Source organism: Micropterus dolomieu, linkage group LG13, assembly GCF_021292245.1.
Source record: "Micropterus dolomieu isolate WLL.071019.BEF.003 ecotype Adirondacks linkage group LG13, ASM2129224v1, whole genome shotgun sequence".
Classification (NCBI taxonomy): Eukaryota; Metazoa; Chordata; class Actinopteri; order Centrarchiformes; family Centrarchidae; genus Micropterus; species Micropterus dolomieu.
The window spans coordinates 18,620,616-18,632,917 of record NC_060162.1 but is presented as its reverse complement, the minus strand read 5'-3'; the positions used below and the strand labels follow the sequence as shown (position 1 = coordinate 18,632,917).

General features: G+C 39.5%; 1 protein-coding gene across 1 annotated transcript in view; it reads right to left on the bottom strand.

The window, feature by feature from the left end:
* crkl (v-crk avian sarcoma virus CT10 oncogene homolog-like) overlaps positions 1-7,629 on the bottom strand; it is a 15,472-nt gene extending 7,843 nt beyond the window's left edge. Inside the window, exons 1-2 of the mRNA XM_046067011.1 lie at positions 6,366-7,629; positions 5,172-5,646 (exon numbers count right to left, since the gene is read on the bottom strand). Coding sequence (XP_045922967.1) covers positions 5,172-5,646; positions 6,366-6,676 — 786 coding nt within the window. The 5' untranslated portion in view covers positions 6,677-7,629. The remainder of the gene's footprint in view (positions 1-5,171; positions 5,647-6,365) is intronic.
* Positions 7,630-12,302: the final 4,673 nt, after the last annotated feature.

Genomic DNA, 12,302 nt, shown 5'->3' with positions numbered 1-12,302 from the left:
CTAATAAAACCTTTCTGATATTAGCCTACACTGTGGTTAAGGTTTGATCAGTGCCAATGTTTGTATATTCATTATAATTTCAGATCATAGTAGGCTAAAGGCTACTATAGCTTACTATTAGTAGCTTAATATTATTTGGACAAAACAGTAGTTAAATTTCATTGGGTTGTTTTTAGTCATTCAATTATTGTGCAAGACAAATGCTTGCACAATAATTGATATATATTGGTGGTCAGTCTCTCATTTGTTTATGCAAAGTAGCCTACTAACTTGTCAATAATAATAACCGTGTATACAGAACGACAAGTTCAGCATTTCTAAAGTTTGCTGTAGTGCCTCAACCTTATTTTAATGTCCCGCCTACTCCTGGCTGTGATTGTTTGGTTCGTGAAAAGTGACTTTGACGAGCCTGATGCACACAGCTGCACGAAAGGCTCCTGATCTCCCTGCGGAGATACTACTACTTCATGCGTAAAAAAACAAAAAAAACAATGAGAGGAGAGGTGACTGCTGGAAGTCAAGACGTCATATTTAAAGGAGACCTATTATACTTCTTTTCCAGTCCTATATTGTAGTTCTGTGACTCCTTTATGGCAGCTTTGCATGATTCAAAATGTTTTTTCTTAAACTGATTCTTCTTGTAGGCCTTCATTTCAGCCTCTGTCTGGTCAAGCTGTAGATGCTCCTGTCTCTTTAAGGCCCCCTCTCTCAAAGCCAACTGTCTTCTGATTGGCCAAGACCTGAAACATGTTACCAGGCTGTTGTTGTTGGGGGGGGAGACAGGCAGACTGAGCTTTGCCCTGCCCTTAGTGCCCATATATGGAACACCGGCTCTTATTACCTAGAAGGGAGCCGTTGGTAGAAAAAGCAGTTCAAAACTGAGCGTTCAGAACAGGAGGAAACCCTGAGGTTTTTGCTCACAGGGATTTCTTATAAATGCTTTAACCTCATTATTTTAAAATTTGGCCATGTTTAACATGAACATCCAACATTATAACATTGTAGATAAGTCATAAAATGAGGAAAAGTATAATAGGTCTCCTTTAAGTTTATGTTCTGCTAGCTCAACAGTTGTTTGATAAATGGCTATTAAATCACATTAGGAGAACATTTGAAACGCCTTCCCCCCCCCCCAATTCTGATAATTTTGGCATTGGCGATTTCCCTTTGGCACTTGCCAAAGCCTCTTTGGGGGGTGCCAAAAAATTTCTCTATGCAGGACAAACCCTGCATGTATGTATAAAAGAAAACATGTTCAAATCCCACCAACTACGCAACCGATCCCTACCTGGGTCTCCCCGGCTAAGTTAGCCTCCCCCTAAGGTTACAAGGGGCTCTCCTCGTAACCGTGGTCGCCACTTGCTACGCTGAGGCCAGACGCTGACCTGACCCAGGGCTCTCTTGACGGATAAAGCAATCATGACAGGACAGCCACACAACACGCAGCTTTGCCAGCTCTTCACGCAGAAGACAAAAGCACAACACACCCAGGGCTCACCAACAGGTACCTATCGGCTAATCACCGCACACACTGCTGAACTGCCGGTGTTCTGACGATATATGCTGCCTTGTCAAAAAATGCTACCGTAGCGCAAAACAAGTCTATCGAGTCGCTCTGCCCTATCGAAAAAAGCTACCTTATGTGTTCCCTTTTCCAATCCCATAGTTATAACTCTCACAGTATTATATAAATTTAATGCTCTGTATTTGTATAGCGCCTTTCTAGTCTTTGACCACTCAAAGCGCTTTTACACTACATCTGCATTCACACACATCCATACACTGGTGGAATAGCCATTATGACATCTTCTGTTTTTTTGATTACATTGTAACATAATTTCAGGGGTACCGTATTCTGATAGACTAATATCCCCTATCAAATAATGCTCCCACTACGCCAAGCAGCCCATCTCGATAGGTAGCATAAATCGACAGAACACCGGTCCGGTCAAACTAACTGCCCCACAACGTCAGTTCACCCTGCTTCATATCCACTCGCAATGTAAGCTTATTTATAAAATAAATAAATAAATGAAAACTAAGGATATTTACTCTTTCATTTTAGTTAGTTTTGCCAGGATACATACATAATCAAATATAGTATAAACTAAGACGAACCGGAGAAACACTCACACTAAACTTGCACGTTTTCTAGAAATTTACAAAAAATAAAATATATAGTTCTTTAATCCTTTGATACCTTATCACCAAGGTGCGAGTATATACTATGAAGTTTGCATCACAGTTTTCCTTTAGATGCTTCCTATAGTCTTTTATGTTGTGCCTGTGAATTGAGTGGTATCAGTTGGAAACTGTCACACACACATTTGAACAGCCTCTCTTCATCCCCAGGACTAGCAAAATATGGAAGTTCACATACAGTTTTCACAACAGCGGCATATTTGATGTGTGGTAATGTTGCCCTGAAAAATGCTTCTGAAAAAGAAGCAAGGTGAACACTTTCTCTCACAGCAGCTCTGGTCATTGAAGCACACAGACAGGGTAGAATTGTCTTTGCCATTTTTCTCAATTGTTAAGAACAGGTTCTAGCGTTTCAAAGGTGACAACTGGACCTTTTTAGCAGCTGGTTAAACTAGGGTGTAATGATTAACAGTAAAGAAAGATTTGAAATTAACTGGGCTTACCGTGAGTAATCATAATTAAGGACCAAATATCTTCATCAACTAAAAACACTGATGGGAGCCTGGGAAATATTTGTTGAACACAATAATTGGAGCGAACATCTGAGTCGATCAACATAAGGTTTAAATGCACCCTTGCTGCTGCAATTATGATAAAAATATGAAATAGTATTTGGGATATTCTTTGGTTAATCAAGGGTGCTCTGGAATAAGAAGATTCTTGTGAAGACTTGCCTCTTTTTTTACAAGGTCACACGGCTATACCACATGATTACACAGATTTATTATTCTGTTATTCTAAAAAAAGACCTTGGCGAGAGCAGAGAGGACAGGACTACTGTTGTTAGAGGGAACTTTAGCATGAATACCATTAACCTGGTTTGCTCACGGTCCAAATATATACCCTTATTTCTCTAAGAGTCATAGAGATGACGTGTCTCCCTAGATATGGCGGACTAGTTTACTTCCCATATCTATTGACACACTCTGATGTCAGTGAATGGCAGCAGAGATACCTTTCATTTTCAGCTCCCCCACCTAGGGGCATTATTACATCTCAGTCTCCTATCAGAGTAGAGCATTTTGGAGCCCCAGTATATACAGGAAGTGCACATTATGCATTACAACACATGCTTCAACACGTTAACACAGTCAAAGAAGATTTGTATTGCCAGAATGCCCCGCTGAGAAATGCAAAAGAGCCGTTTACTGTGCTGCAGCCTGTTTAGCAGCTAGCTGACAAGCAGGAAAATTAAGCCGGAGTAGTCTAGAGACAACTGGGAGAATTGGGGCTCTACCCGTGCCTCAATGTGTAGTTTGCATTAACCAATTTATCATTCCAAGAAGAAAAACAACATGGTGACTAACAGACAAAGCACACAGATCTCCAACACCTGGTCACTTACCCCACCATGACTTCACGCCCAATCAGAAAACAATAAATGTACCTGGCATTCATTAATTTGCAATGAATGCCGTCAACAAGTAGCATCCCACCATGACAGCATCAGCATGGTGCAAAAAGCCAGTGCCCGGAGCAACAAGTTGAAGTTGAACAGAAGTCATCTTAATGCATATTAACAAGAATCTCCTGTAGATACGGTCCGGTTACCACGACTTAAGAAAAAAAACCAAAGCTTTAATAGCTGGGCATAGCGAGACTTTATCTGAAGCAGCACCCCCACCCCGACATTTTCACACATAGAACCAACAAGGCCGCTGTGGTAACTGTGGGCGTTTTTCTCATTATTAGCTACTGGCTACTGCAATTTCAATGCAATCAAACTTTACAAGAAACGGTTCAGTGGGAGAAATATTCCACTTTTGGTGTGAAATGTACCATCTATCCTTTTTTTAAATGTATAATAAATCTTCTGACAACCAGTCTTTTGGGACTTTCCCAAAATAAAAAGTTACAGAGCCAATATAAATGAATTATCTCAGATATTTGTGATTGGTTTGCTTTGTCAATGCAAAACTTATTGCTTATAACTATCAACAATGATTACATGCTTGACCTGGGAACCTTTGAGCTTCACTAGGGATCACAGGCAGGCTGTGCTGATGTGAGGAGCAAAAAACCCAACTCTTCTGTCAACCTCTGAACAATTGTCATCTGCAGCAGCTGTTCTTACTAAAATTAAATATTTATACACTGAAAAAGGCTAAGCTGCAGGACCTTTTGTTAAAAAAATGTAGCTGGACACATTTTTTAGCGCTGTGGTAGAAATGTTCAGTCAAACCTTTCAACAAGGTACTGAAGTTTAAGAGAGTTATTTAGCACCACCTAAAAATCTTTCTTCGGACCTACAGTGGTTTCACTTATTTTAGAAGATACTTTATTTATTTTAAAGTGAAACCACTTCTGACCTACAGTGGTTTCACTTATTGCCTTGCTGCAGTGGTGTGCAGGTGGACTCCAGTACCCTGTGACATCACTAATAGGTGCTGCTACTGGTTCATTTCTGACCACACCTAACCACCGAGGTTTAGGGGTGAAACAAGCTTGAAACCTTTAACCAAAGAGGGCAGCAAAATTCTGCTTTTCAGCCTGGGTTTGATGCTCTCCAGCAGAGAAGCCTACTATAAGTTGTGCCACTTACTTGCCATGGAGATTTACTGCATGATGTTGCATTACAAATCAAGGTACTGCAAAACAAAAATCTGATATGCTGGTTATGTGACAAACGATAAACTGGTTCTCTCACATGAACTGTATCTGAAATGGATTTTTTAGGTTGGCAATGTTACCCAATTTCAACCAAAAAGTACGTTAGTTAAAGCCCTAAAATAACATGTCCCCAGAATTTACATTCAGTATATGACCCATAAAAGACCAAAGTTAAACTCTTTGGTCTTTTATGGGTCATATACTGTTGACTACGATACTTAATCTCTGACAAAAGCATCTATCAATTAAAGCTTTAAAACAGCAAAGGAGGACGTGAGGAGAGAGAAAGAGAAAGGACAAGAGACAAAAGGACATTCTAAGAAACTAGGGGGATAAAGTGAAATCCCATTTTACAATACCTCTAGAGCAAGAGCTGTTTTGTCATAGGCGCATGGCACTCGTTTCTGGATGGCTTTTGCCATGACGGGGCCATTCTGCATGGACGGTAGAGGGGTGATAACTGCTCCAGGTGTTCCAGGGGGCAATGGCGAAGGTGTCTGGGGCTGGGCATAGGCGTGGACGAGGGCATGGGAGGGCTCGGGGATCCCATAGCTATTGGAGTTGCGAGATCCATGGGAAGACTGGCCAGCATGAGGTGAAGGTCGTACCAATTTCTCCACATAGGGCACAGGGATCATCCCAACACGTCCCTCTTTACTCTTAGCGCTCCACCACTGCTCCTCAGGCTTCTCCAGGATGATAAGGATCTCCCCCTTCTTGAAAGGAAGGTCCTCTGCATCGCTGCCAGTGAAGTCGTACAGAGTCCGCACATACTCCAGGTTCTCCTCTGGGCCACCTATGGGCTGGATAGGACAACTCCCAGTGCTTGGGTACCTTGAGAGATTATGATAATGAGGCAAAAGACATCAGGGACAGGTTCTCTCTCCAGCATCACATGTATTTCTTTTTTTTCCCCTTTTTTTTTTTTTTTTAAATGGTGTTAAATATAAGCTGAGGTTAGATCAAAGGGGCCATTTTACATTTGTGCCTCTTCAAGGAACACTTACAAATGAATGCTTACTAATGCAGTGTATACAAGCAGTTGGCAAAAAGGCTTACATAAAAAAAGAACAAAAAAAAACTTTATATCCATCTTACATCCAATGTCTTGGAGAAAGATATACATAATGACAACAACAAAAAAACACTCATCTGTGCTTAAATAGCTGAATGTATTATCTAATTAAGAGTTACAGCTGTATGTAAGCAAGCATTGCTATTAGAGTACACAAACTGCAAACTTTACCAGCATCTTCGCTGGTGATTGTTTATTTTTTTCCCAACTTGGTGTGTTGGGACACCACCATAGACTTACTAAAAACAGTAAGGGAAGTGTGGCGATAGTGCAACCAGTTTCAAAATTGACAAAGTGGATGCTTTGTAACATATCTGCCGGGGAATGCAGTCTGAGTGAAAGTGGGTTAGTTTTGGTAAAAATAGACATCCCAGTTGACCTACATTAGCCACTTTGGCATATGAAGCCTTTGCATGATGTTTATTTTACTCATGGTGTACATCATGGTAATCAGTGAGTATTGTGGTGAATTTCCTACCTGGGGGCTGGCTCTATCAGCGTGGTTGTATCCAGGTAGTGGATTTTGTAGAACTCCAGGAGAGCGGGGAGGTGCTCAAACTCTTGGTCGCCTATCTTAAACCTCTTGCTGGGCAAAGAATTTATGATATAGTGAGACACTTTGGAGTTTTCAGATACTGACAGCACGTAGTCGCCGGGGCAGGTCGACGAGTCTCGAACAAGAAACATGCCATGTCTCTGTCCTTGTAACCTATTCTGTGCCTCTTGTCGTGACACGGGTCCAAAATACCAGGAGGACCGATCGGATGAATCAAACCGAGCACTTGACATTTCTATTCAAAAATAAGTTAATATCGGCCTACAAATAAGAAGAAAGAAAATTACAAAACAGACTAGATAATAACTTAAAACGTGTGATCGTGGTGGGGATTGCCCAATCACAGCGAATTGGAGGATTTGGAAGATGCAGGGCAGGGCATTCGCCGCCCTGAGAGGTTTTCGAGTGATTTCTGCACAAACGCCGCAGGCTCCGTAGACCTCGGATTTAAAAAATACAATACATCAACAACCTTGCGTTTTCAGAGACAGGCGGCGACTGGCTTGATCCAACTTTGGAGCATAATGTGTTCCCTGTGTTCACCAGTCAAGGGCTGCGTGATTGTTTTAGCGGCCAAAATAGAAAAAAATAATTCAAACTTAGCACAGACAAACGACGGACACAGAAGCAACAAATGATCAATGAAGCTTCCCTTTTTCGTTCCGCCTTCCGAGAAAACACCAGTCTTCTCTTGTTGTAATGTTTCTCCTCCAGTCACTGTCAGTTACGAGAACGGAAAAGGTGGCCTCAGTTTTTCATCTGTTAAATCCGCATGTCTTCTAAAGGCTGCCAGTGGCCGCGGGTCGGAAACGAAATGATTAGTTTGTATCTTCTTGATCTTATGGTAAGGCACACGTCATGGAAATGCGTTTTTGAATCCCCTTTCTCGAGTCGGAACAGAGTTTTGAGGCAGCACGGCAAAAAAATGGCGGCCCGCAACACGTCTTCACACAAAAAAATATTTCACAGCAACGGCTTGTCTCCAGCGCGTGCATCTCAGGAGCTCGTACGTTATATTGTAGCTTCCGCGTGCATTCCAGACTGCTCACGAGGGATCCCGGCTTAACGATTCTATATTTTATACTTTCCCTTATTTCTGCTCGTCCCCCCCCTCACCCGAGCCACCAGAAGTGCGAGTACGAGACCGAAAAATGGCGACAGGAGGGCAGGTCCCGCTTTCTAGCTGCACGTCACTGTTGCCTGGAGGGAGGGAGGGAGGGAGGGAGGAAGGAGGAAGGGGGTGGGCGGGTGACGACGACACGGACAGCCCCCCCACCCCCATGAAGAGAGCAAGGTGTCAATCATGTTTCCATGACACAGCTACAGAACATTTTGTATGACAAACTAGAAGGCAGTGGTGTCATCTTCTATGTCTTCATTGTCCTATTTGTCTTTTTCTCATTTGGAGCAATGTGTAAGGGCAGTTTTTTTTAAATGTAAAAAAAAATGTTGATATTCATTACATTAACTCATTACATTAACTCAAGTATATAAGTATTATCAGCAAAATACATAATATAGAAGTATCAAAAGTACTGGGTATGCTGACAAACAAACAGCTCCTGTGAGTTTTGCATTTTCATATACTATATTATTGGATTGAGGCATTATGTGCAAGTAGCATTTTTGCTGTTGTATTTGATAGGGTGTTCTTTTGAACTACTCTATACTTAATCTACAACCGTTTTCTATATTAATCTGCAAAATAAGTATTAACTATAGCTCTCAACGAAATATAATGGAGTAAAAAGCACATTTGCATTTAAAATGTAATAAAGTATAGTGAAGTATAAAGCATAAATATATAGCATAAAATAAGTATTGTACTTAGTTACTTTCCGCCAATGTAAACGACTATAGGCATTTCAAAATGAAGGCCATTCGTGATGTTAAGGTCATACAGCCAAGATCACTGGGGTTCCTCAAGAGTGCTCCCTGAGCAGCATAAAAAGAGTTGAATTTTACTATTATGATGATAAATGAGTGACTTCGGATTTAATGCTTATATCTGATGATAGTCATCTCACCCAAATCAATCATCTCAGATGGGTTCCCTGAAGTCTGGCCTTTTAATCGAGTACATGCTCTAATGTGAATCTTATTTGTAGCCTATTATGTATGTCTGTAGCTTTCTGGTGGTTCATGAGTAGTTTGAACTGTGAAGTACAGTATATTTGCTCAGTCAACGGTTATTTCACGTCACCAATAAAATGTTGTACATATTTCCCTATTTTCATTTCCTGTTGTTCTCCAGCTTCCTCTCCTTTTAATCTCATAATAAGTATTATCTGGCATAGAACTGTGACACATCGATTTAGAACTCCCACACAATATGCTGAAAGGGAGAGAGTGAATTTAAATGCAGGGGGGCAGTGCCTCAAAAGAAGCCTTAATAAAGAAAATGAAAGAATGTGTTAGAAAACACTCACTAAGCATGACAAGCCGTCCACTGTGGCAGGACAACTTCTGCTCATTAATGAAAGTAAAATATATAAAGAGGTAGTTCTGTTCCTCTGGTTATTGAGGTTTCAGTGACCGTGCCTCATGAGGCTGCAGCTGGCACAAAGCAGCTCTCATCACTGCAGCACTGTCTGAATGTTAATAGATTTGCACCCACTGGGTCTTAATGGCTAATGCCTGCCAATTCCCACATTTCCACAAAGACGCAGTGATGCAACAAATTGGAAAGAAAAAACAAACAAGGCTTCTTCCTCCTCAGAAGCACAAGTTAAAAAAATGTTGATATTGAAGGACACATATTGTTTAACTATTGATTTAAACCTTTATTTTAGCCATATATTCTGGTAAGAATAAGGTAATGACAGACATTCAGTAAGATGTATTTTTAGGGAGGTCATAATTTTGACATAATAATTGCATATTCCTTGCTGAATATAAATAAAATAAAATAAAATAACAATTTCCATGAGAATTTCCATTTTGGAAATGAGGCTAAAACACATCCCTTTGTGTAACCTGCTGTCAGACATTTGTAGGTTTTGATTGAATGGATGCTCACCTGGGAGTTTCTTCAGAAACACCACCATCTAGTGGATGCATGCAAGATCAAATGTCTTATCTTATTTAAACATTAGTTTAATAATTAGTTAATAATTTAATAGTTTTTCACTTATTTTAGACTGTTTAGACTGTTGCAGGGTGATGCAATGTTATAGAAACTGACAGACAAAGAGCTGTCAAGCACAACCTGTAGCCTTGAGCACATCTGCCTGAGAACAAATGCATACCATGACACCTTGACAACGCCTGCCAAGGGAGATTATCTTGCTCACTCCTCTGATTTTACAGAAACTTCTAGGAGCAAAATCAGTGGCCCTCAGGCACAGTATTGCTATTCTTACCAGTGGCTATGACTGCTGTATTAAGAATTTGCCTTAAGGCCTGGGCTGTATGAGGGAACTACCATTGTGATAGGTTCAAATCACCAATAGAAAATACATGACCTTTTAGAAATTGCAATGATACATTTATCTGCATGTAAAACCATTTTCTTGTTTGCAATGTTACGTTACTGTACCTCAATGTGAAATATTTTTCCATTAAAGCAATGGATTTTGTTGTACATTATGTTTTATACATGTATCTACTCAAACACAACAATGACCATTATGTTAGGCTTTCTTTATAAATTATTCTGTATTTTTCAGAGGATAAATGAATAGCCTTGATCATTGCTATCAATGGTAGCATATTTTAACTTATAATTCCCCTACTCACAACACCTTGGCATTACACACATATAAACTGTACAAGGCACATGACAGTTGAAGAACGTCATTAGAAAGGTAGCCATAATGGATTTGTAAATGTGGACGTTGAGCTTTAAACTGTGTTGCAGAGTGGTCATTTAAGCCTGCTGGCTGAGCCAGCCATCCCCTTAGTCTATTATTGTTGAGACTAATGGTAAAGTCAGAGTTTGTTGTATGAGATGTTGCTGACAAAGTGCACATATAATTTCAGATAATATGGGCATTGCGTCAATTAATATAGGAGAGCTGGCATTAAGAGGTGCAGTTTTAGACATTGTTTACTGTGGAGCCTTAACCAGAAGTGAATTCAGTCATTCATTTTGCCTCTGGTAAATAGACATGAGTATTCAGTTGTATGCCAAGTATTAACACACCGGATTACTGTATAATCATTTGATTACGAATGGATATTTATTCTTAAAGGTTATAGAGGTGGAGTATACTAAGCCAGGTTGGTGCCGGGAATTGTCTGCCCCGCCTGATTTTTGGCAGTTCTTAACCTGCCCAACATTGTTGCACAACTCCAAGCTAAATTTTGATTCATGTTATGAAATTAGTGCTTTTAAATTTGTTGACTTTTGCATGGCTGCGTACCATCTCGCTGCTAAATGTTTACATGATGCTGAGGGGGATGAATTCACCACTAAAAATATACAATGAGGTAATTTATTAGGGTTCAAACAGCATTTGTGTTAGTTTATTGTGTTTGTTTCTGTGAATTAGTATTTGTTCGCTGCTTCAGCTCAAATTCCCATGAGCTGGAATAAGCTAGTTTGACCAGTAACTGGCAATGATGTCCATGTGCTTCCACAGAAATATGAGCCCAATCAGCCAGATGGTGATTCTGTAATTAAGGCTCAAAACTTACATTTTTGACAGGCCACACCCCTTGCACTGTAAATCTGATTGACTTGAAAGTTAACGTCCAACTCAGTGTGCTCTATAAAAAAGCTGAAATTTTTTGAAAAACATAATGTTAACATCTTCTACTACATGATAGCTCCAACTGCTCACACATTTTCAGTGGTCCATCACTGGACCAAGCTTATCAAAAGTTGTATAAACCTCGTTGATATCTAATTTCACTTTCAAGATGGTGACCAGAGAACCTTTTAAAGGGGCGTGGCTCAATACATAAATAAAACTTAACAACCTTTGGGACAATCATAACAAAACTCACATATCATATAAGTGCCTTAATACTCTTAATTCACATTATGCACCTAAATAATATATCATATCACACACTTCTGATTTAAAGATATTTACCCTATATTTAAATTGTCGTAAGACAATTTATTAGAGTTTTGTATTTTTGTGTTTAGTTGTACATTACATACTGACACTGCCACACAATGTAAATACAAACTAATACAAAACAGGCCTGAGAAATAAGCCAGGTCATTTTTTCTGTCTCATTAATTGCATGTGCTTTTAGAGACTTAACTTTGGTTGTTTGCACTGATCATTTCTAGAAATTTTGAATACTAAGCTTTTAAGTGACAGGTAACTTTTTTGAAGAGTATAAGAAAAAAAAAAAGTCCTGTGCCCTACCAATTCAGCTAACCAGTCACACTGTAAATTTGCTTGGAAATTATCCTAAAGAAACGCACCTGCTGACCCCTATATTCAGCTACGGTTTGTTATCTTGAGACCACGAGAAACAACAGTCGTTATCTCAAGATCAAAGAGAGTAAAAAAATATTTGAATCAATGGTCGCTTAGGGCTTCCGTAAAATACAACATTTCTGCAATCATATTAGCAGAATTACAACAAATGTGCAGTGAGAGCTACACTAAAACTAAAATAAGCAGCCAGTGTTAAGTTAGAGGTGTTGAACTTTAATAGTTTAAATGTCATAAAATGCACTGTTAAAATAAATAAATAAATAAATAAATTTACCGTTCTCAGTACAAAACTAGATCTGAGACATTCTTTCCTCTTCTTTTTGTGTGCAAAATGAAATGCTTTTTTAAGTCTATAGACTTCATTTTTTATCTTCTTATATAACCTGTCCTAAATTAGTAAATGCATGTTCCCACTGACGTAATATAACCATTTAAAAAACATCAAATGAGAGAACATAAA